Source organism: Miniopterus natalensis, chromosome 17 (assembly GCF_054644295.1).
Source record: "Miniopterus natalensis isolate mMinNat1 chromosome 17, mMinNat1.hap1, whole genome shotgun sequence".
Lineage (NCBI taxonomy): Eukaryota > Metazoa > Chordata > Mammalia > Chiroptera > Miniopteridae > Miniopterus > Miniopterus natalensis.
The window spans coordinates 10,875,453-10,899,258 of record NC_142097.1 but is presented as its reverse complement, the minus strand read 5'-3'; the positions used below and the strand labels follow the sequence as shown (position 1 = coordinate 10,899,258).

The following is a 23,806-nucleotide window of genomic DNA, read 5'->3' as shown; positions in this document are numbered from 1 at the left end:
GGGCCATTGGGTGAAAGATGTACTCAGGGGGAAGTTGGTACTTGAGGCTCAAACCCTCAAAAGCGAGGTTTGAGTTAGGATAGAGATAAGGGAGGGCTTATCCTATTGGGGAGGGTTTGGCAAGGAGGGAAGAACTTTGGATCCGTCGGTGGGGTGTGGGAGGAGGGAACAGGAGCATCCCTTGGGCTTGGATCGGTTTGGCGGTGCGCCCCAGTAGACCTAGCCTCTCCGGCCGTTCCTCTGCTCCGGTACCTGCAGCCGCCACCACTTTTCGAAGGTAAATACCTCGGGTGCGGGCGGTGGTGACGTCAGGGCTGCGGAGCCCGTGGGCCGCTCCTCACGAGTTGGCAGCTTGTGTTCCTCGAGTCCCGCGGACTTTCCTGTGCGCATCACCCCGGCTGCGTCACAGGATCCGGCTGTGGCAGGGTCCCTGCCAGGGAAGTGAAAGCGCTTTGGAGGAGGCGGCGGCGGGTGAAGCCTCTCTCCAGTCGCAGTTCCCGAGGGCTGACCTGGGGTAGGTGCGCGGACGGGCGGAGCTGGCATCCAGGAGCCTTCCCGAGCGCCCCCGCCAGGTGCCAGCCCCGCTGCCCCGCCGCGCTCACAGCCCAGGTTTTCTTTCTCTTTCTTCAGACATTCCCGGCCAACCCCACGACGAAGGCCCCAGTGCCGGGGCGCGGGCGCTCCGGGGGTTTCCCACCCGCGGGCGGCTGGGGGCGCGCGGGTCGACGGTACTGACCGCGCTGTCGGTTCGCGCCGCCGCGCGCCGGGAGGGAAGGTGGGCACTGCCGCCTCGCGCGGGGATTGGGCGCCCACGGCCTGACTCGCCCAGGATCTCGGGCGGAGCGGGTCAAGGACGCGAAAGCCTCAGAGAAACCAGCTGCACGTCACTCTCCGGAGCCTGTCGGGGAGCCGGACGGGGCCAGGCGGCCCCGAGATGAGGTGCAGCTGGGGACCCCAGTTCCTCGCGCTCCTACCCCTGCTAGCGCAGCTGATTCTGCCAGGTTCGTCAGGGGCCGGGCTGGGGCGCAGATCCCCCAATCCAGGGGAGCGGGTGGCGGGGTGTGTGTGGGGTGGAGGAGATATACGCTAAGGCCTCGGAATTGAGTTGAATAAGTGGGAAGCCAGGCGTGCCAGGATCCCCAAGGCAGCCCGGGCAGGGGGGGGGCCGGCTGCCTGGAGCTGGGGTCAGGCTGCCGACACCTGGGTACAGGAGAGACGATGAGTGTCTGGGGGTGTGATGTGTGGGTTGAGCCTGGCGAGCAGACCCGGGCCAGGGGAGAGGCCGCAGTGGGACAGTGGGCTGGGGAGTAAGGAACAGCTGGCAGAGCGCCTCGGACTGGGAACCTGGGCTTGACCACCTCTGTCCCGCTCAGGCGATTGCAACGAGGGCAGCAGCGCTGGAAGTTGTCGCTGTGATAAAATATTTTTTTCTGACTCCCCTCCAACGGTTCAAGCCATAGGACGTTTCCAAAAACTACTGAAAGCCTTTGACCGCTGTACTCCCTTGGTCAGGTAATCTCAGCCACCCCTGGGAAGGCAGTGCAATCCCCCCTCGCCAGGTGCTTCCAGGACCCTCTCTGGTCAAACTTGAACTCCTCCTCCGAGGCCCTAAGCCTTCTCTGGGTTACTTTGCCTCAATTCTCCACACCTTCACTTTCCTGTTCACCTTCCTTGGAAATCCCCAGCTCCAGCAGAAAGGGGTGGCTGTTAGTGGCGGTGACCTCATGTCTTTGGAATGAGGAAAGAGCTGGGAAAAGGGAGGGAGGGCCCCCAGTTGAAGCTAAGACCAGGTTGTTCCTCCTAAGGTTCCGCCTACTTTACCGGACGGTATGTGGGGGCAGCAAAGACCCATGGGTGATTGACTTGATCAGCTGCTTTGAACGAAGAGGTGAGAGCTTTCCCCCTCCCCTCCAGGCTCTGTCTCCAGGGCTCAGTGCCTCCACCTTACATTTTTCTTGGCCTCAGACCTTTCCCCTCTGATACCTCACATTCCTATTCTGATGCTGGCCAAAGAAAGCATTTTCACTTAAGTCCCTGTTTACCGAACATCATGCACCACCACTTCCATGATTTTTTGCTAGTTCACACTGTGCTATTACTTAATATTTTTCTTGACATCAGGACACTATTTTTGTTTTCCATTATTTTATAGAAATGTAATCCTCACCTGAAGATATTTTTTCTATTGCTTTTCAGAGAGTGGGAGGGAGAGAGAGAGAGAAACATCAATGTGAGGAGAGACACATGGTTTGGTTGCCTCTCACACATGCCGATAGGGGCTGGGGATGGAGCCTGCAACCAAGGTATGTGCCCTTGGCAGGAATTGAACCCAGGACCCTTCAGTCCACGGGCCAAACCGGCCAGGGCTATTTTATGGAAATTTAAAGACATGCAGTACATGAAAGTTGAAAGAATTGTAAACATCCATACACCCACCACCTAGATTCTACGATTTTTGATTTTCATGTTTATATTTTACATATTCTATATATGTACATAAAAAACAAGTATATTTTATATTTTACAATGTTTGCAGCATTTTAACTATACTTGCTTTATTGCATATCCATCTGCCTATCCATCCTCTATCATCAATCCACTTTATTTTTTGATTCATTTCCAAGTAAGTTGCAGGCATGAGTATACTTCACCCCCAAACATTTCAGCATGCATATATTAAGTAGAATCCAATATTTTATTGTTCCTTTTTCTTTTGAGGTAGAATTTACACATAATGAAATTAACAAATCTTAAGTGTACACAAGTCACTTTAAAATAAGTTTTTATTGATTTCAGAGAGAAGAAGGGATAGGGAGAGATACAAACATCACTGATCAGCTGCCTCCTGCATGTCCCCTAGTGGGGACTGAGCCGAAACTGGGGAATGTGCCCTGACCAGGAATAGAAACTCGAAACCTCTTGGTGCCTGGGATGAAGCTCAACCAACTGGGCCACACCGGCTGGGCCACTAGCCACTTTTGTTTTTATTTTTTTAAAACATATCTTTATTGATTTCAGAGAGAGGAAAGGAGGGCGAGAGAGACAGAAGCATCAATGATGAGAGCGTCATTGATTGGCTGCCTAGCCGGCAACCCGGGCATGTGCCCTGACCAGGAATTGAACCCCGATCTCCTGGATCCTAGGTCGATGCTCAATCGCTGAGCCACGCCGGGCCAGGCACTTTTGAAAAACTTAAATAGTAACTTGCCCTCCAGCAATAATATCTGTGAAGTCACAATTTAATGCTCTGGGTGTATTTTTTCCTAAAATAAATACACAACCATTAAAATGCAAAGTGTTTTTCACATCCCACCTAAAGTTGTAGTAAGCTTACTGCCCTTTGAGCTCCATAGGCCTACATTAATTCATTTAACCCTCCCATTTCTCTGGCCTTTGGTACTACAATTATCCCTACTTTACAGCTGAAACAAATGAGTCCCTAAGAGGTTAAGAGACAGGCGCATGTCCAGCAGCTACTCTGTAGCAGAGCCAGGGTCCCAACCCAGGTCTCTTGACTTCCCAGTTCAGAATGCATGCTTGTCCCAGTGGTTTCATGTTGTAGTTGGCTCAGTTCTCCTCCACCTTTCACCTCTCCCCCTGCCTTTTTCTCCTGGTCTTCAGCTGTTCCCTTGATGTTCTCCTTGACCCACTACCCTTCCCTCTACTTCTTCACCCTGTCCCCTCATAACCCTGATTTCTCACTTCTCACCTCTGCAGAATGTGGATTTGATAACTCTGGGAGAGTGGCCCACCAGGGGCATTTACCTCCCCCCAGCACCCAGGTTCCTGAGTCCACAGAAAGGGCACCTGCAGTCACAGGCATCCCTTCTCAGACGTACCTGCCACCCATCCTGCAGTCTACTCAGCAGCCTACCCTTCCAGTAGGAACATTGAACTTGGACAAAAAGCTCACCCACGCACATGAAACCACTACTTCCTCTGTGGGCCACAGTCTGGAGGCTGAGCCTGAGGCTGGGGAGAACCAGAAGCAGTTGGAAGAAAATGTGGGTCCTACATCTGTCGTGGTGCCAGTGCTGTCCCTCTTGGTCATTGTCTTCATCCTGACTGGAGTCCTCCTCTATGTGCTGTGTAAGAGGAGACGTAAGCAGTCACTGCAGTACTCTCAAGGTAAACTGGACCTCTGAACCCCTCCATTAGGGACCAGTCTCCTTGGTAGGGATCCTGACCCCAGTAGCCTGGATAGCTGGACCCACCCAGGCAGACAAATATGAAGACTATCTGCACCATGGACCATAAGTCACGAGAGAAGAGTTAGTCATACTACAGAATGGGGAGGGAGGGAAGCCACCAAGGACCCAGGGACCAATGCTTGGCCTGCAAAGCCAGGCAGTGCTTGGAGAAACATCAAGAAGATGGCAGCTAGAGCAGGCTAGTGGGAGATGAAGGGGTGGAAGGTGGGAGCCATCCATTTAATTCACAAATCTTTATTTAAAGTTCCTACTATGTACCAGGTGGTATGGTTGAACATTTTGGAGTCTGACTCGCTATCACTCCCCCACCCCAACTTCCCTTCATTTCAGAGCTCATCTCTTGATTTATCTTTTCCAGATTCGGTGCTTTAATATATACCTGTGGCACCAGACTCCCAACACTTGGGCTAAGAATGGAAGCCTGTGAGAGTCGAAACTGTGATTTATTCCACACCAGATACATCTAACGCACTAGAACAGCCTCTCTGACATATGGAGGCACTTCGCAAGTATTTGTTGTTTAACCAGCCACTGCCCCCCCCTTAGACCTTTCTTTTGCTTTCACCCCCCCCCCGTCTTTACACTGGGTAAAATTCCAGACAAATCCTAAATGTATGTTTTTTTACTAAAAATTATTTTTGTAATTATTGACTCTTCTTTCTGTATACATTGGTCTCATGCCCTTGCCCCTTTACCAGGACTCCTGGCTTCAGCTTCTCTGCTGATGGTGCCCCCCTCCCCAAAGTCTCTCTTCATACTACACCAAATTCAGCCTTCTCCTGCTTCCTCCCTGACCCCAACTTAAGGCCTGGGCTTTCCCACCTTCCCTCAGCAGTCGCCATACAGGCTGGTTTTACTTCCTAATTCCCTTGTGTGACTGACACTTGCCCCAGTGATCATCTGAGTTCATTGTTTTTAGTTATTGTTTTTATTATTAAAACCCTTAGTTCCTGTTTCATCTTTTCAAATGAAAAAGAATGTGTCTTCACTGGTCCAAGTCTGTGGAAGCCTGGACAAAGACATGAAGTATATGAGGAAGTGGGTTGGGTGTCTGACTTTCCATCTCCTGTTGGAGTTTGTCAGTACTTTTGTGAAGTGCAGAGCAGGAGCACCCTGCTGGACAAGCAGGCCTAGAATTGTGGGCAGGCTTGGTATTTAAGTTTCTTCATTCCCACCTTTTGTCTCTTTGTCCTCATGTATTCTGACCAGCAGGACACGCATGGCAGCCTGTGTTCCTCATCCTACAGGTCTCCAGGTTCTGTCCCTGGGTGCAGGTGGTGATCTCCCTCCAAGCTGTCTCTCCGTCTACCTGGCTTAGTTTTCCAGCATCTGCTCACAGGTGCGGGCCACATCACTGATCTTGAGGCGAGCATAGTCCACTCGCTTTAGTGCCATTTGACAGTCCTTCCTTGAAGAATAGCTGGAGCCCTCATGGGGCTGCCCTGTGGCCACCTAGAGGACATTTCAATAGGTAAACAAGGCAACTCCTCCCTTATCCATCTCCCCAACAAGGCATCAGGTCTCTTGTCTCATTTCTTCCCTGAGTTTGAATCCATTATGACACAGGATAGCTGGATGACCTAGGGCAAACCACTTAACTTCTGATAACCTCATCTGGAAAATGGGGGTGCAAATAACTAATTCCTAGAGTAGTACAGTTAAATAAGATCATGCAGTGTCTGGCACATTGTAAAAATTTGGTAAATAGTGGCTGCTATTGTAATGACTTCAGAACCCTCTCAATCCTGTGCCTTTTCTCAGGAAGTAGCTATCTGGGGTTTCATGCCCCTGAGGTCAGGTGAAGTTTCTAGGGGCAAAGTCCCGTGGTTTTGGGATTGTTTACAGGTCTTCTCCCATGACTTCCTCATCTAGTGGCTCATGGGATGAAACCCAGTGAATAGGCATGGCCGCCTTTAATTGTCTTTTTAGAGAGGAAGAAACCGGTCCTGGAATGGAGGGGTGCTGCCAACGTCATCCGGCCTGGTGCCGGCTTGGCCGGCCAGGTCCTGCCTGGTTCCCGAGGCCAAGGCTCTGCCTGGGCCCTCTGAAGGCTAAGGCTAAGGTTAAGGCTAAGGCAGAGAGCTAGGTGGGCACACTGCACCTCCCACCCCCCACCCACCTGGGTTAGGTAGCGGATCTGAGCCGACAGCTCCGCCTCCACGTGTTGCACCGACGCCGTGAAAGCCGCCGCTTGCCGGTCCAGCAGCCGCTCATTGGTTTTTTCCTTGGAAAGTTCCAGGATTACAGTACCTGCCGGGGCAGAGGGAGGGGAGGGCTGCTCAGAGACCGCGGGTACGGCCCCGCCCAAGGGCCAGCCCCTCAATCCCGCACGCGCAGCGCTAGCACCCAGGTTCCGTCCCCGACTCCGCTTCTGATCTCGGGCTGGCGCGTGGGCACGCGGCTCAGGCTCGCTCTCGTATCCCTAACCTGCATTCTGAAGGATGGCGCCAATTTCCCGTTCGATGTCTTCCAAAGCTCGTAGTCGCTCGTTTGCCAGGCTGTAGGTAGCCATCGTCACTCTGGAAACCCACAGGATTTTCTCCTTTTGCGAAACGCAACGCCGGAACCCGGAAGGGACGGTTGGTCTGCGCCCGCGCGCAGAGCGCTCTCTAGCCGGCACTACGACTCCCAGGATGCTCAGCGCAGCCTCGCCTTTCTCGGTTCACCCGCCGAACAGCAACGCCCAGGGAGTTCTGCGCATGCCCAGGCCTGCGCCACCGCCACTGGGCTGCCAGTACCAGACGTAGCAGCGCAACCTTCCGTACCCAGGGGCGGTTTTGAGCCGTCCGCCTTCGCGACGTTGTCTTGTGGTCTATAGTTAATTTCTTCTGTAAGAGTTTATTGACCGTCTGCTGGTGCTAGGTGATGATGGTGGGAGTTCTGGGGTATTCTTGCAGCCTACACAGCCATGGAGCCTGTCTGTGTGCCCACCCGGCTCCGCCATTTCTTGGGGCCTGAGAAAAGCTTGACTTGGTGAGTGTTACGTTATTGGCCCCAGCGCTTCCTCCTGAACAGGAGCCCAACTGAAACACCGACTATCAATAGATTCTCAGAGGCTGGCTTACTTCAGCCTTTCTCCCTTTCCCTTACTGTTTTTCTATTACGTGGTGGGCTCTGGGCTACAAAGACGAATGAGGTGGACTCTCCCGCGAGCGTGGGGTAGGCTTTTTGTTTGAGAGATGCCCGGGGTGTACCAGGTGGAGGAGGAAAAAGGAACGGGTATAGGCAGGCGCGTGGTGCTTGAAGGGGCCCAGCACATTTGAAGGACAGCAAGGGAGGGATTCAGTTTGGAGTGAATGGAGTGTGGTGGCGGTTAGATGTGACTGGAGTGAGGAGAGACAGATGAGGAAAAGGTTTACAAGCCAAGTAATTTGGACTTCATTCTGAAGGCATTTGGGACCTTCGAAGGATTTTAGAGAAGTGTGTTATGACAGATTTACCCTTTTGGAAAGATCAATGTTGACAGCTTATGGAAGATTGAGAATGAAGCCAGTTTGCAATAGGGCTAGTGAATGAATGGAGACTTTCAGTTACCCTTGAGGGATATAGCAGTTAACGTCTCCATTTGTAGAGCCCAATAAAATAACAATAAGGGATTTTATAAAGGGGTCAAAAAGAAAGAGGAATTGATAGCAAAACTTCAGATAGAAACTGGAGAACAGAAGGATAAGTGGCAACTAATTTAGCAATGAAGTGGCAGGTAAGCCGGCAGTGAAGAAAGTTTAGAAGCAACTTGATGTATCCTTGAAGTAGTGGCGGCATGTACAGCTGGGGTGTAGGTGGTACTAAAGTTAGGAGGATTCTTTGAAGTAATTAGACCCCTCCCATCTCCTCCTTTACCCCTATATCTGGGTAGCTATTCACGCCCAACCTATCATATTACTGGAGGCTTCTTTGTTGGAGATGGAAAACAGATTCTTCAGCATGCAGGGTACCTGGGACAGTGGTATTGAAAATAGAGAAGTGAAAGTTTATATACTGAGTGGTGGTTTTTTGAACACTGCCAACCAGATCAGAGCCTGGAAGTGAGAGAAAAGTGAGAGAAAAGACCTGAGTATTAACATCAGGGGTCTTCCAACAAAGCAGTTAGCCAGATCACCCCATGGTGAAACCCACAGTTGGCAAGTCCCAACTATGTCCATAGATCTTCTAGTCAACTTCTTAGCATCTCACCCTTACATATGAATAGACAGAGAATTTCTAGATACTTGAAGAAACTTTCAAACATGAAAGGCAGAGACCAAAATAAACAGGAAAAAAATAATAAAATAAGACTTTAGACAATGTAAAGGAAAACTTAAGGAAAAAGAACTATTGATACTTTTACATAAGAGATACTATAATAAAGGATTGAATCTAAGAAAACAGACTTGAAAAGTAAAATCACAAGGGAAGGAATGAAAAATCTAGCAAAAGGGTTTAAAGAGAAATTGAGGAACTCTCCCAGCAAGTAAGGCAAAACTAAGTAGATGGCATATAGGTGGCGGGGGAAAGGAAAATTAGAGAATCAGACCAGGGGGCTTAGAGATCAGAGAGAATGAAGATTAAGAAAGGACTTGTGTTTCCAGATGAAAAGGGCCCATCAGGTGCCCAGCATCAAGGTACATCATGAACTATCAGAACACTAGACGCAAAAAGGTCTTGCAGCCCAGCTGGGCGTGGCTCAGCGGTTGAGCATCAACCTAGGATCCAGGAGATCTCAGATCGATTCCCAGTCTGGGCACATGCCTGGGTTGTGGGCTCGATCCCCAGTGGGGGACATGCAGGAAGCAGCCAATCAATGACGACTCTCTCATCATTGATGTTTCTATTTCTCTCTCCCCCTCTCCCTTCCTGTCTCTGAAATCAATATTTATATATATATAAAGGTCTTGCAAAAGCTTCCAGAGAGAAAACAGACTGCTTGCTAAGGATAGGCAATTAGAATGGCACTGGGCTTCAGTAGTAACACTCCAGACTAGAAGACAGTGGATCATGCCTTCAGCATTTTGGGGGAAAGTGATTTCAAATCTGGAATTCTGTATTCCCGCTCTGCTAGGGTGAAGGCTAAAAATGCAGTGATTCAACAAAACAGAACTTATTTTTTCCTCAAAGAACAGTGCAGTGTGCTCCACAAATCATATAGAGACCAAGGCTAGCAGTGGAGCTCTGTGCTCCTTTAGGGTCTTATACTGCAAAGTGTGCTTTGCAGGCCAGCAGAACTAGCATCACCTAGAAACTTGTTAGAAATGCAGTATCTCAGGCCCCACCACAGACCTACTGAATCAGTATCTGTGCTTGAAGATCCCTGGGTGATCTGTATGCACAGTAAAATCAGAATAAGCATACTAATGTAAATAATGAATATTGATCTAACCCCAACTGATATAATTCTCTTGGGAGTGTGGGATGCAGGGGCAGGATGGAAAGTGATCCATGGAGCGGGCAGAGGGAAGAAAGGGAGCTCAGTTTTCATCTTACATGGAGGGAACCCAGTATGGTGCTTAAAAAGAAAAATTAATGAACATGTGTAGAGATATGGAGGGAAATACCAAAAGAAACATCTACAGGAGGTGGAAGTAGTTGCCCCGAGAAGGAAATTGGAGAGGGAAGGGTCTACTCTTTATTGTAATAGGCCTTGTAGTCCTATCTGAGGCCTTAAAGTATGTGCATATGTAACTTTGAAAATAAAAACAATAAATATAAAAAGCGAGAGAGGAAATAGAGATACATTTTACATGAAAGAGAAGGGTGGAGAAGTGTTGTTTCTTTGGTTTCCTTCCTTTCTCCCTCCTACCTTCCTTCACCCCTCCCTCCCTTTCTCCCTTCCTTTCTTTAGTGGAAGAGACTTGCATGAATTTATTACCATGGAGGAAGAACCAGTAGAGAGAGGCAGAGGTTGAATAGAGGGGAGTGAGAGGGGAGTGATCTGAGTACAGGTGGAGGGATTAGCTTTGAACTGGAGAAGGCATTTTAACCTTGGTTGTCTAGGAGAATTGGTATAGATGTCAGTGTTTGTTGGTAGGTAGGAAGTTGAAATTGTTCATCCCTTATAGTTTAATCTCTGTGAAAAACAGAAGTCACTATGAACATGAGGAAGGTTTGGAAAATTGGTAAGATGGGACCAGGAGAGGGAGGTGACCAAGGACATGGAATGAGACAAAGGGTTGTCAGATATTGAGGGCCCAACTGAGGTCAGATTCTGTAAGTTTGTTGTGGCCCCAAATTCGTACCCAGCACAGTATTGGCACCTAGGACATGTTTAAAAATATTTGCTTAATGAATGAGTAAGTATCGTGTGATTTTTCTCCGGCAGCGCTCAGCACTCCAGTGTTGGAGTGGAGAATGGCAGGGTAATGGTCAACAGAGCCAATGGCGAGTTTGAGAGCAAGTATTGTGAAAGGAGCAAGATTTGAGGGTACTGATGAGATCGTGGCTGATACGATGATCTTGAACTTAGTGTGGAGTGGAAAGAAAAGGAGGTGTGAAATTAGGAGGAAACAGAAGGGTCAAGAGCTTTGTGACCAAAAAACAACAAAAAAAGAAGCCATATAAAACATGATTATAATAGACTACGTTAAAATAAAAAACTTGCAAATTATTAAAAATACCAGAAATAAAACACTTTGAAACTAGAAGTAATGGTTGCACCACATTGTAAATATACTAAATGCCATTGAATTGTACACTTTAAAATGGCTAACTCTATGTTATATGAATTTGACCTCAGTGAAAAGAAAAAAGAACTAGAAACAAATTCAAAAGACAACAAAGTAGGAAAAATATTTGCAAAATTTACGACAGAGGGCTAATTTCTTTACTATATAAAGAGCCCTTAGAGTAAGTACATTAAGAAGCTAACAGTGTGGATCCTGAGAAAGAAAATACCTACTAAGAAGGGCTCCTGATGGCTAACTGGGCTCAAATTAAAACAAAAACAAAAACCTCCCCAGAGCCTAGCAGCTGTTTGTACACCAGAACCCTGCATGCAAACTGCATTTCAGGGAGAATCCTGCACTGACCTGTTGCCTGCACTGAACTGCCTGCCTGTACTGTATTGGGCTGTCTGAGTCAGTCCTTATAAAGGAGTTCCTGGAATCGTATTTCAGCCAATAGAACTGAAGCTTTCCCCATCCAATTGAAGCTGTACAGCTACCCCCCTCCCCCAAACAGCTTCACCAACCAATCAGAGGAGCTCCATTCTGTCAAATAGTGTTTTTGGACAAATTGTGAGGATCTGGAGTCCTCATCTGCATGAGGACAGACCAATCAGGGATCTTGGCCAGGACTTCTGTCTATGTAAGTTCTGTCTCCTCTGGCTGCCTCTGAGAGTACACTTTCCCTTTCCACTGAAGACTGTGTTTCCCTGGCTGGAGCTGAAACACTGAAGATGTCTCCTTGGAGCAGAGTGGAGCAGATCAGTGAGGAGCAAAGCAAAGCTGTCTAGCCCCAGGGTCGCCTGGCCCAGGGCCACCTCATAGTCATGCCATTTTCACAGCTGTGTGTTCTATCACAATTGAGCTCTTTGCACTGAATAAAATTTCCTTTTTTACTGCATTCCAAATTGGGGATTCCTGTTGGCACTGAACTGGCACTAATGACCATCGGTTGACAACATCAACTCAGTAAATCCGTTCATCCTCGCTCCTAAACAAATGCAAATTGAAACTAGGATGATGTCACATGTCACCTGTTTGATTGGCAGCAATAAAAAAGATGCTGTCTTTAACCCACCAACTCTGCTTTTAAGAATTTGCTCTACAGATATACTTTACATGGGCAAAAGGACATATCTTCAAGGATAATTATTGTAATACTGTTTGAATTTGCAAGAAAGGACATCCTTCATGTCCATTGATAGGCAACTGGTAAAAATAAATGACATCTAGGCAATGGAAAACTATGCAGCTCTTTAAAACAATGAGGTAGAGCTATATGCATTGTTAAAGGAATGCTCTCCTAGCTACAGTATTAAAAGGAAAAAGTAAGGTGTAGAAGAATGTTCATAGTATGCTACTATCTGTATTTCAAATAAGGGGGAAATATAGCCATATGTGAAAGACTGAGTTTGCATAATATCTTTGGGAGAATAATCACAGAACTAGTGATAGTGGTTTCCTCTGGGAATGAGAAATTGCAGGCTGGAACCAGAGGCAGGAGGGAGCCTTCTTTTCACTGTTTACTGTTTAAATTAAAAAAAAAAAAGTATGTTTTTACTTTCTTAAGAACAAAAAGCTAAACGAAAAAAGGCATTGTTTTTCAAAGTGTGTGCTAATTCAAAATCCAGATTTCATTTGGGGAGGTAGATTCTGGGAAACTTTGTCTTTATCTTGTATTTCAGAGGATTCTGATCCACCTGAAAAAGTTTGAGATCCATGGGCCAAGAGCTCAGAGGTCAAGGAGCAGGTTCATGGGAGTCAGAAAGATGCTGGCTGTTCTTCCATGTGACAAAGACCAGGGAGTGCAGGATAGGCTGCAACTGTGGAGGGGTAAGCAAGGTCATTGGCATTTTGGCAGCGCTTAAAGCCTGTGGGTAATGATTTAATTAGATGTCATGAGCCGTAATAGGCTTGTATGGGCTGTCCCATCTGCCGTACCAGCTTCATCTGGAGCTTCTTTGCCTGTGGCTGCCTTTGTCACATTCCCTCTGGCCTTTCAGTCCCTGAAGTAAGCTGTCCCTTTCTGCCTTCACATGTGGTGATGTTATTGCCTGGAATGCTGGAACTCCTTTTGATGTTTCAGTTCTCTGCTCAGAGGTCACTTCCTCCGGGAGAATCTTCCCTAAACCCCAACCTAGGTCAGAACTTCCTGTCATGTGTTCTTATAGCTCCTGTACTTCTCCTTTGGAGCACAGATATTGCAATTAAATAATAAGAGAACGATTTAATGTTTGGTTTGGTCACTGCTATGTCCCTATACTATGTCTGGCACATAAAAGGGACTTAAAATCAAGATTCTTCATGGAATGAATGAGCCTTAAAAAGGAAAAGGAGAGAAAATTTGGGCTATAGGAGTGGGAGTGGGTGGTGGAGGTGAGGAATGTCAGTAGAGCGTTACTAACTCCTTCTAGCTCAGCCTGGGGCTTTGGACAAGCCTCAGGGAGTCTCTGATGAACCTTAGAAGGGCAGTAGTTGGATGTAGCTACTTGGACTTGCTTACGGCAGCATGACTCTCTTTGGCAGCCTAAAGCCTTGGCTTCTGTGTTCAAATGTGAGTACCAGGCTCCAGAGACGTGTGACTTCTGTCTGGTGAGGCTGCAGCTGTGGTCCCACTGAGCCCCAAGAATGGACTGCTTGAGTAACCATAGGAGCTGTGGAAACGAATACACTAAGTCAGAACAGGTCACCATGCGGTCATGTGTGTGGGCCGCAACAAGGAAGAGTCTAAACTTTGTGGCTTTTTCCAAACTGTGCCCCTGAATTTGGACTGCCCAATTAAGTTTTTTTTTTTTAATATATCTTTATTGATTTCAGGGAGAGGAAAGGAGAGGGAGAGATAGAAACATCAATGATGAGAGAGTCATTGATCGGCTGCCTTAAGCCTGCAACCCGGGCATGTGCCCTGACCGGGAATCGAACCCCGATCGCCTGGATCCTAGGTCGATGCTCAACCGCTGAGCCACGCCCGGCCGGGCCCAATTAAGTTTCGATGTTTACCTTGGAACACAGGTACAGCCCAGTCATTCAATAAACATTAGTTGACAGCCTGTGGGCCAGGTGCCACATAGGAACAGAGGAGAGATTAGGTCCTCACCCACAAGCTAACAGACTCATGGATGAGCACAGTCCTCAAATGCTACATAGAAAACACATACAGTCATGCCTATTAAAAAGTTTATTCTTTATGCTCAGAAACAAAGAAGTGGCTTTGCCCCTGCAAAGGGCCTCGGCTTGAAGGAATGGGAGGCAGATAGTGACAAGAGGAAATGTTGGGGTGAGGTTGAATGTGCAGTTCTCTCTCCCCTCTTTTCCTACTATCGCTCCTCTTTTCAGCGTCCCCCTCTGAAAAATTTAGGTATGAACACAGCTTGCCACCCATTGGGGGGTTGGGGAAGCACAGCCGAAGTCAAAAAATTAATGCCCGTTTTCAACAAGAGATGGGTCCAGTGCGTATCTGGTGGGGATGAGAGAGGGAGGGGTAAGGGGTTGGCTGAGGAAGCTGCTGGATGGAGGGAAAGGGAAAAGAGGCTAGGACCCACCCCAGGACAGTGGGGGTCTGGGGGTGGCCCCTACCTCCCAGCATCATCCACTCCCTTCTCCAGCCCGCTTCCTAGCAGAACTGGTCGTCATAGTCCTCGTCCTTCATCCCCTTCAGCCGAAGCCGGGCAAAGTCCTCAAATACGATGTCGTCATCTGTGGCATAGCTTGGTGGTGGGAAGGAGGGGTGAGGTGAGGGCTTCAGACCCTCTTCTCAACCTCCCACTCCCCTCCAGAGACCGAGGAGTTAGAGCGGCAATGGGACTGCAGATATTTGCAGGAAGGGACAAAGAAGGGGCAGCTGATTTGATGACTCAACCATCCCTCCCCGAAAAGAGAAAAAAAATGGGGGTAGAGGGTAGATTTGAACGTTACAGGAATCTTTGTCTAAGAGCCAAAGGCTGGAAGGGAGGGGATGAGGCTCTTACTTGGTGTCAAATTCAATGAGGTTGGTGTCCACAGGGGCATCTGTTTCAGGAGCAGCTGAGGGAGGAGGAAAGTGGATAGGTGGGTAGGTGCTGGAAAGACCAGCTTTTCTCCACTGGCCTGGCTTCAGGCCCTCCCTTTGGGGGCTTGGTGTGGGTGGCATGCTTACCTGACTGGGGTCTGGGGAGGCTAATGTGGTCATGGGGCTTGGGGTGCATAAGAACAAAAGGCAGCTCCACTGACACATCCCTGGAGAGGGAGAGGGGCAGCATAAAGGGATGATGACAAGGCAGAGCTAGAGGAAACCACTTCAAGCCCCACCCCAGGCTGCCCCAACACACTCACCCACCGCGAGACACCACCAGCTTCACCTTGACCCTGTACGACACCAGGATCCCCAGCACCTCCTTGTTGGCACCCTCTTTCACTCTGCAATTGGGGGGAGGAGCTGGATCATGGCTCATCGTCCTGCACCTTAGCCCACCCTTAGGGCTCCCATCGGGACCCTGAGCAGGATCACAAACTCACACCAGTCCCCAGGGCTCCAGCAGCACAGGCTATGCGGTCATAGCAAAGTACCCCCTGCCAATCCTCTGCACAGAACCTGCCCGTGGCTTCTCATCTCTCTCACAATAAAAGCTGAAGTCCTTGTACTGTCTTGCTCTCCATTAGCCCTCCAACCCCACCTGCTCCTCTCATCCTTGTAATTCATTCTCACCACGCTGGCCTCCAGGCCTGCTCTGGGTGGTCATGCAGCATGTACCCTGCACAAAGGCCCCAGTGGGGGTGAAGTTCAGCCCTTATGCTGGGAAGCCCTTACTCCAGGGCTGCTCCTGCCCAAAGGCACAGTGGCACCATAGAGGCCTGCAGTGGCCCTGCTGGCCCCCTCAAACTTCCTCAGACACATCGGCCTGGTTCACTTCTGGGTCTGTTTATAGATGTCTCTGCCTGGAACACTCTCCCTGCATGACCATATCGCCTACTTCCTTTGGGTCCTCACTCAGAATTCGCCTCTGGGTTATGTCTTCCCCAGCCACCCTATTCAAAGTTAACGTTAACACACCCTGCCCCTCTCTCCACACTCTCCCTTCTCTGCCCTCCCTTTTCTCCTAAACACTGGTCACTGAACATGCTGTATATCTGATTTGTCTATCCTCCCTCCCCTAGAATGTAAGAGGCTTTTTGTCTTTTCTGTCACTGATAGAGCCCTGGCACCTAGGACAGAACCTGGCACACAGCTGGCACTGAATGAATGTCTCCTGGGCTGTAAGAGAACTCCCTGCCCCACGTTCAGCCCCAGCCTCACATGGTGCTGGAAGCCAGATTGGTGTCCTCATGCTTGAGCTTCCCATCCAGGGCAAGACCACGCTTCTCCCGGTTGTTGCTGAGCAGTGGGGTTACGGTGTACACCTTGCAGAACGTGGAACTGGGAGATATCTGGTCACTGAAGGGGGTGGGGACAAGAGAACAAAACTATGGAGGGGCCAGGGTGGGTGAGGGGCAGCTCCTCCCACCATCACTAGCCTCTTCTCTCTTTGGGCACAGGTCACAAGGGAGTTGTTTTTGGCTCAAGCTCCTCAAGAAAATGAATGGCTCAGAGCCTCCTCACTGGAGGGAATGCCCTTGAAAGTGGAGATGGTTTGGGAAGAATTCTACCCCCACCTCACATTCTCCCAGGCCTACTCTTCTCCCTTGAGTTTGGGACACAGGGCTGTTCTGATACTCACTCTTGTTCGATCTGAGCCACGGGACACTTGTACTGGGCAGTGCTGAAGAGGCAGATGTCGGCATACTGTCTCACTGTGGGGCGGGGTGGGGTCAAGCAGCTCTGCTTGGAGGGAAGACTACCGCCCACTCCAGACCACATGGCCAGGCCCAGCTGGGGCCCACACCACTCCCATCCCCTGGCCCTCCCTGTAGCAGTAAACACCTGGTCCCCATCTCATTCTGGGACAGCCTAAATTATCTGAGCCCCGGTGGATCTCCTGCACTGGGGTATGTCCTTGGGCTAAGATCATGTCAGAAGCCACATGTGCAGCAACTCCCTCTCCCACGACCCATTCCAACCCCCACCTCCTACCAGAGACTTTGATCTTCTTGATAGTCTTGGTGGAGTTGTTGGTGACGTGGACATTGACATTGAGGGGCTCCCCGTGGTAGTACAGCTTTGGAGGGGAGGAAGGTCAAGTTAATTGGTTCTGTTTTCACAGGTCCCATGATCCATGTGCCCTGACACAAACACAATGCTTGGCCTCTTCCCTCTAAACCCAAGCCCACAGCAACTCTCCACAGCTAGCTAAGGCAACCTCCTTTAAAAACACGATCTTGACAGGTGGCTTCACCCCCTCTCCCCTAGGGTCTGGCCTGCACTATAGCACCTGCATCACCCTCTCACACCCCACCTCCTTGTCCAGGGAAGCTTCAAGGTGCAGGGACCGGTCAGACATGAGGAAGTGGCGTGTGGTTTCAGCTGAAGGCTGGGGGCCGGGTTTCTCTGGGGCAAACTGCACCTTTCGGATCACCAGCCGCACAGAGTTCCTGGGGGTGAGGGGTCATTCCTTAGACACCCAAACACACACTCCCACCTCCCATAGGGGCTGGAGCTTCTGGGAGCTGAGATGGAATGGGCAAACCACAGGGGAGGTGGCTTCCCTCACCTTTTGTGGCTTTTCTCTTCCAGTGATTTGGCACAGAAGGCTCGAATTTCAAAGTCTACGCCACAGGCCTTGGGAGGGGGAAAAAAGGTCAGGTCTTACACAAGGCCCCTGCTGCCGCCTCAGCTGCCACCGCCACCGCCACCACCACCACCATCACCACCACCACCACCACTCCCTTCCTTTTCCCCTCAGTCTTGGGCAGGGACTCTTGCCCCATCCTGTTCTGAGGAACATAAGGCCTGGCCCTCCACTATCTGCTCAAGGCCTGGCACCTGGCAGAGGCTTCATCCTGGCTATGCAAGGTGAGCCCTTCTACCCAGGTACATGCAGGTCAAGAGCAAGAAGCAGGGTCACATGTGAGCAGTGACCATCCCATACACACCCCATATCCACTGGGATCATTACTCCACCCTTCATTCCATCCTGGCTTCTTGACAGCCCAACCCCATCTCATGTGCCTGCTGGACCCTACTCTGCCCCATGAGCCCTCAGAACTCTTTCTCCAGTACCTTTCCTGTGTCCTCTGGGCCTGGCTGCAGAGTGACAGAGCAGGGCAGATTCTGGGGTATCTGCAGCAGAGGAAAGGGGATGCTTTAGCTCCTCTGGAAGCTCCCAAGTCTTCCTCCCAATCTCAATTTAAGAGGCTGGAGAAGAAGTCCTGGGAACGGGGAAGGAGAAAGGAAGAGGCCCCAGGAAGGAGGCAGAGAGGCAAGGGCTTCTTGAATGCAGGGTGGCCCTGAAAGGAGGTGGGTCTAGGGTCCCTCCTGTTTTTTCCAGATCTGCCCATAACTGGTGCTTCACACCCCAAACAGTCCCAGACCCCTTGCTCGGCAGAGGGAGGGAGGCATCCTCACTGTGAAAAAAAAGGGGTGGGCATGTTGGCCCAGCTTCCTCAGCAGCCGGTCCTGCAGGCGGGTGAGGGGCCGGGGTGGGTTGGGCATTGGAGGGAAGGCCTGGTAGGTGGCGATGAACAGGTCTTTGCGGAAGGACAAGCCCAGCACATCCAGGTCTTCACGGCCATAGCGGAAGGCGCAGGTGAGGGTCACAAACACTGGCAAGGGAGGGAAAGGTGGGGTGGTCAGGAGCTCCGCTTTCCAGTCCCCCTAAGTACCTAGCAGCCGCTGGTTCTCAGCTGCATAAGACTTGCCTGAATCCTACACCTGGCTTCTGCCTCAGCCCATCTCTCTGGGTCCCCCCTCAATGCCAGCCCATTTCCTTTCCCATCTCCCTACCTCCCCTTGAACCACTGGAGTTGGGGGCAAGTACCTTTGCGGTCCTTCAAGTAGTCAGGGTCCACAAGCACCACACCATCTAGGAAACGGACACGTGAGCTGATTTCCTGTCAGGACCTCTCCTCTGTTCCTGGGCCCAGGAACTTCTCTTGGGGAACAAGATCCCCCTTTCTGGGCACACTTACCTACAGGATCCACTTTGTCCAGGTGATCTACAAAGTCACGCTTGCCCAAGTACACAGTGAGCTGAGGATGGAGAGGGGGCACAGGGAAGATTGGGTAGGAGGGCGGTAGGGCATCAGAACATCACATGGGATGTCCTGCCTCTGGTCTTCCCAGGCTGGGGTATCCAGGAATTTCTCCTGGTTTCCTCCCAGTAGGGCTAGAAGGGGAAGGTGGTGGGGCTTCACAGATCACCCAACTTTGAGGCTTTTTAGCTCCTCCCTAATATCTTTTCACACCTCTGCACACCAATTGTATGTGTGTCCGTGGGTCATAGCCAGTTAGAGAGGCGTTGTGGGGTAAATGGGCCATGGCCTGGGAGCTGTTAACTGTTCCCAGCCGCAGGTACCCTGGGTTGGTTCCTGAGGGCTATAGGCCTGGGTTTCTGGCTCCTCCTCCTCGGTCTTGCTTAGGGACCCAGGCCTGTCTCCACCCAGCCCTGTGGCTGGCTCAGGCGGAGCAGCCTTTGTGGCAAGGGGCTTCTGGAGGGAAGGAAGTTGGCTTTTAGCTGTCACAGGAAGTGGGCAGCTAGGGGTTGGGGATCCTCTAAGGGCAGGCTGGGCCTTGTAAGGGCCCAGGGAGGGTCAGGAAGAGAAGCACTGTGGGAGACTCACCTTGCAGTTAGGGCTCGACTTCTTGAAGACCCTAACAAAACAGAAAGGGAAACCCCACTGCCTCCCTCAGACTCAGCAGGGACCCCCCCCCTCCCTTTATTCCTCCCCAGCCTGAGAAGCAGAGCTCACCGGGGATTACTGCCTGGCGGCTTTGGGGCTTTGTCCAGCTCTACCCCCTCCCACTTTTTCCCAGTAAGAAAGGTAACCACAGGTCCTTAATATTCCCATCTTGGCAGCACCTCAAAGCTGGTTGTCATGGCAACCCCCCACCCTCACTGGTTCCCCTCCTCCACAGCGATGGCCACTGGTTGCCACAGGAACCACCCTGGCTCTTCCCAGGGGGACCTGAATGGGCAGGTTGCAGTATTGTCTGCAAAAGACCTAACCCTCTTTCTATCTTCCTTGGTCTCCAGCTCCAAAGCTGGAGTACTTGAAAGAGTAATGACTTCGGCCTTTGCTTCTAAAATGGTTTCTACCATAGGCACTACCTCAGTGTGATCCTACTCCATTAACCCTCCAACTTTCTCCATCTCTAATCTTGGCAGCTTAAAAGCCTGTTTGTCTTTCAAGGTCCAGCTCAGATATCACCTCCTTTAAAAAGCGGATCAAGCCCACACCCTGGCCACTCTTTTGGGGTTCCTGTCACTCCTTGTTTTATTTGTGGTGTGACACCATGCTAGGGCAGTTAGCTGTGTACTGTCTACTGCACTAGATAGACTGGGAGCATCAGAGGTCTCATTCATTTAGGCATCCCCAGCACAATGCCAGCCATACGACAACAACGATGCTAACATTTACTGGGTGAATACTGTACAACAGTGTTTAAAGTGTTTCATGTTATCTCATTTAATACTCTTAATAACCCAACGATGGAGGTCCCAATATTCCTATTTTATAGGTGAGGAAACTGAGGCATGGGCTAAGTCAAGTATTCTGCCTAAGGTCACAGTGTAAATGGCAGATGAACAGGCAGTCTGGCTCTGAGTCCATGCTCTTAGTCACTAAACTATTCTACTACCCTCCCTCTGTAATTGGCATTAAGTTTGTTGAATTGAAAGGGGTTCACTTCCTAATTGCTGAAACAATCTAAGCCTGGACTCTACCCACTACTGGAATAGTAGTGAAGTATTGGCAACTCCAGTGCTCTGGCCACTTGAGGGCTTGTTCTTTGCCGCACCACCTTACAATCCACTTCCAATCCACTCTGCCTCAGCAGTGATCTCTGGGAAGGGTCCCCCAAAATCCTGCCAACTGGTCCATCCTTCCCCCTGTTTCTGCTATAACAACTTCACTTGCCCCTTCTTCCCAGAAGGCCAAAGGCAAAGGTTATGGAGGTCCCTGGGTATCCCCATCCAATAAAGGAGAGTAAACATTGATATGATGGCAGCTGGAATAAGCACCCCTCCTCTTGTCCCAAATTGGGGGCTGATAGCTATGGCATCATCCAGCTCTTCCTCCCCTTTGCTTCTGGTTTTCCTCTTTATTCCAGTGTTTCTTCCTATTAGGATCCCTGGCAGAGGGCTGGGAAATCCAGTCAGTTGGCCAACTGGAGTGTCAGTTTGTGGTAATTGCCCTGGAGCAGCTGCAGGGCACCTGCCCTCTGGATCCTAACCCAGCCAAACTCCTGCCAGACTAGGGAGAAGCAGCATGTGTATACTGAGGCTGGCCAAGGAGGCCGAGTGTGAGGGTGACCAGGGAGGGGGGGGCACAGAAGCAGATGCCCCATTACACTTCCTGCTATTCTCTTCATTTCCTGTGGCCCAGAATATGATGGGAGGAATTGTGCCAAGTCAGCAATCTCCCTTTGGTCCATCCTTCCCCCTCCCTGAATCACATAACGGAAAAAGGTAGCCTCCGTCAAGTCAGTGGCTTCCCTTTTCTCTGGGTCGTTTAACCCCAAATCCAGGACACCAATCCTTTCTCTGACATTTCTCTCCAATGCTGGTAGACTTGATACTCAGAAACCTGGGTTCTCCTACTCTATGGGTGGGGAGTAGTGGGGCTGATATGATAATGTTTTGCAGAACAAGTGACAGTTCAGGACCTGGCCCCCATTCCTGATCCCCTCTGGAGAGAGGCATACAGCCCCAACCTTTTCCTCTTTTGCTCCTGCTCCCCAGGGACTCTGGCATTCACCTACTGTCCCCTTGGGGGTGTTGGGTCACAACAGGAAGTGGATTGTGCTAGAGACCAAAAAAGAGAACTCGGGGTGCCAGTGTAAGGAAGGAGCCTCGATTGCATATAAAACATCCGGGGAGTGGATGGCGTGCTTAGGGCAGATACCTCCTCCCCTCACCCGCGGGAAGAGGGGTAAGGCCCAGACTCAGGAGAGTTGCCCCGCACTCTGCTCTCTTAAGATGAGGTTGTTGCTCCTAGCAACCCCGGGGAAGACATAAGTTTGGAAGCGGAGCTACTCGGCCCTTGGGACAGGTGGGGGCAGCCCCACTGCCTGTGGGGCACTGAATAGGAGGCTTTCTAGTGGCTAAGCACGAGTGTACGGGGGATCCCCTTTCCGGCATCTAGCCTTCCCATAACCGACCCCTCGGGACCGGCTACCTGCTCTTCCTTCCTCCGCCCCTGCATCGCAGCCTGCACGGGAGAACCCAGTCGCCCGGCCCCCACATCCCTGCATGAACCCAGGCGCCGGTTTCCTGATCCCCTTCAGCACTCGCTTTCTGCAGGGACCCTGGCAAGCATCCTCTCATTCTTCTCGAGGACCTAGGCGTGCGGCCCCAGATGGCTGCCCCCCAGGGACCCAGGCGTCCGGCTCCCGATTCTCTCCCCAGTGTCCTTGTCTGGAGACCATCCCGGCACCCGACCGAAACAGCCGCCCACGTCCCGCCGCGTGGCGCCACCTCCCTTACCTAGTCCCGGGTTTCTCCCCCATGGTGCGCGAGCGCCCGCCGCCCGCCGGGTTCACGGCTCGCTCGCAGCCGCCCAGTCCGCTGCCTGGTCCCTGCTCCTCCCCACGCCGCTGCGCACGCGCGCCCGAGGCTCTTTCTCCTCTTCCCCCTCCCCTCCAGGCCCCCTTTATCCCCGCCCCACCACGGATCCCGGGGAACCGCGGCCAGATGCGTCAGCCCCAACCGCGCGCGCTGCCGCGCAGCCCGCCCTCCCCTCACGGACACTCACAGTGATTGGCTCCGCCCCCGCCCCCTCCCCATCCTGTCCCTCCGGGGGCATCCCTCCACACTCCTTGCTCTTCCCGCCCATCTCTCCGCCCCTCCTCACCCCCTCCTAAGGAACTGATTGGGCCCCCTTAAAAGAAGGCGCCCGCCTTCCGGGAGATTAGAGCCCTCTGATTGGCTCCCTGCATCCAGAACCTTGCAGGGGTCCCCTCCCCTTTGTTTGCTTTCTCAGTAGGGGTGGAGGCGACGGGAAGGGGTGGTGGTGGGGGCTGTAGAACGAGCTCAAGCCTGGCGAGTAGGGGGATGCACTCGAGGGTGAGCGGTTTCAGTTGAGGGATGCTTGCTTTGGTGCGTACCGCTCACCCCAGTGCTTGCAGCCTTCTTGGCCAGCCCTCCCGCCTTATTGTGGTGTGCCAACTCCCCCTGGTGTCCGTCTTTGATCTTTGCAGGATTACCCTGCCTAATTTCTCTGACTACTCATCTCCTCCATCCACTCATTGCAGCTAACATTCTTCCATCTATCCATCCATGCCTATTTTGTGCCAGTCACTATGTTAGGGCGATGGGGACACAGACATGAATTAACATGGCCCCTGCCTTCCTAGTATACTTGAAGAAACACATAAATAAGTATGATCCCAGGAATGCTATAATGTAGTTATAACTCAGAAGACAAAGCAACTATAAGCATTTTGCTGGGGTGGGGGTGGAGGGAGTGGAGGCTGTCCAGAGGAGGGGACATTTGAGGGCACAATCTTTCTGAATGGTGGGCAGAAGTTGAGAATGGGTATTTCAAATAGAGAAAGGCAAGGGACATCCTGTTATGGAGTGTTTCTGGGGGTAAGACAACATGAGAGATAAGGCTGAGGAGGAAGACTGGGGCAGAGTGAAGGATTTTGTATAGCAGGTAAAAAGGAATGAGACGTGCTTCTCTGGTGGGCACATGGATCCAGCAGTGGTTTTTAAAGTAAAGGAGTAGCATGGTATTTCCATTTTACGAATATAATTCTGGGCAATGTGGAGGGTGGAGGGAAGGCTGTTGTAGACTAAAACTAGTCAAGGGGAGATGATGAACCACAAAGTGGAAGGAAGAAGAGGAGTCAGGCCGAAGAGTCATTTTGAGGGCAAAATGACTGGACTT

General features: G+C 50.9%; 4 protein-coding genes across 6 annotated transcripts in view; 2 read left to right on the top strand and 2 right to left on the bottom strand.

The window, feature by feature from the left end:
• The first annotated feature begins 773 nt into the window (after positions 1 to 773).
• CXCL16 (C-X-C motif chemokine ligand 16) lies at positions 774 to 4,947 on the top strand. Of its 2 annotated transcripts, XM_016200930.2 has the most exons (5): positions 774 to 1,001; positions 1,374 to 1,512; positions 1,806 to 1,888; positions 3,718 to 4,128; positions 4,570 to 4,947. In XM_016200930.2, the coding sequence occupies exons 1-5, from the start codon at positions 935 to 937 to the stop codon at positions 4,581 to 4,583; spliced, it is 714 nt and encodes a 237-aa protein (XP_016056416.1). In that variant the 5' UTR covers positions 774 to 934; the 3' UTR covers positions 4,584 to 4,947. The 2 variants fall into 2 exon arrangements, with proteins under 2 accessions (XP_016056416.1, XP_016056415.1); XM_016200929.2 differs by lacking the exon at positions 4,570 to 4,947 and having other exon boundaries at positions 3,718 to 4,281.
• Positions 3,670 to 6,774, bottom strand: MED11 (mediator complex subunit 11). Of its 2 annotated transcripts, XR_015715847.1 has the most exons (4): positions 6,639 to 6,774; positions 6,331 to 6,461; positions 5,387 to 5,663; positions 3,670 to 4,085 (listed from the first exon to the last, which is right to left on the bottom strand). XR_015715847.1 is itself a non-coding variant. In XM_087825924.1 (3 exons), the coding sequence occupies exons 1-3, from the start codon at positions 6,721 to 6,723 to the stop codon at positions 5,526 to 5,528; spliced, it is 354 nt and encodes a 117-aa protein (XP_087682050.1). In that variant the 5' UTR covers positions 6,724 to 6,774; the 3' UTR covers positions 3,670 to 5,525. The 2 variants fall into 2 exon arrangements, 1 of the variants encoding a protein (XP_087682050.1); XM_087825924.1 differs by having other exon boundaries at positions 3,670 to 5,663.
• Positions 6,775 to 7,019: 245 nt separating this feature from the next.
• The window catches only part of PELP1 (proline, glutamate and leucine rich protein 1), a 49,109-nt gene continuing 32,322 nt past the window's right edge, over positions 7,020 to 23,806 (top strand). Inside the window, exon 1 of the mRNA XM_087825923.1 lies at positions 7,020 to 7,184. The gene's annotated coding sequence lies outside the window, so the exon portion shown is untranslated. The remainder of the gene's footprint in view (positions 7,185 to 23,806) is intronic.
• Positions 14,010 to 22,482, bottom strand: ARRB2 (arrestin beta 2). Its single transcript, XM_016201001.2, has 16 exons — positions 22,402 to 22,482; positions 19,538 to 19,568; positions 18,887 to 18,947; positions 18,736 to 18,780; positions 18,324 to 18,520; positions 17,979 to 18,038; positions 17,470 to 17,537; positions 17,215 to 17,350; positions 16,893 to 16,977; positions 16,540 to 16,612; positions 16,119 to 16,256; positions 15,158 to 15,241; positions 14,982 to 15,061; positions 14,815 to 14,869; positions 14,423 to 14,553; positions 14,010 to 14,303 (listed from the first exon to the last, which is right to left on the bottom strand). The coding sequence occupies exons 1-15, from the start codon at positions 22,422 to 22,424 to the stop codon at positions 14,460 to 14,462; spliced, it is 1,230 nt and encodes a 409-aa protein (XP_016056487.1). The 5' UTR covers positions 22,425 to 22,482; the 3' UTR covers positions 14,010 to 14,303; positions 14,423 to 14,459.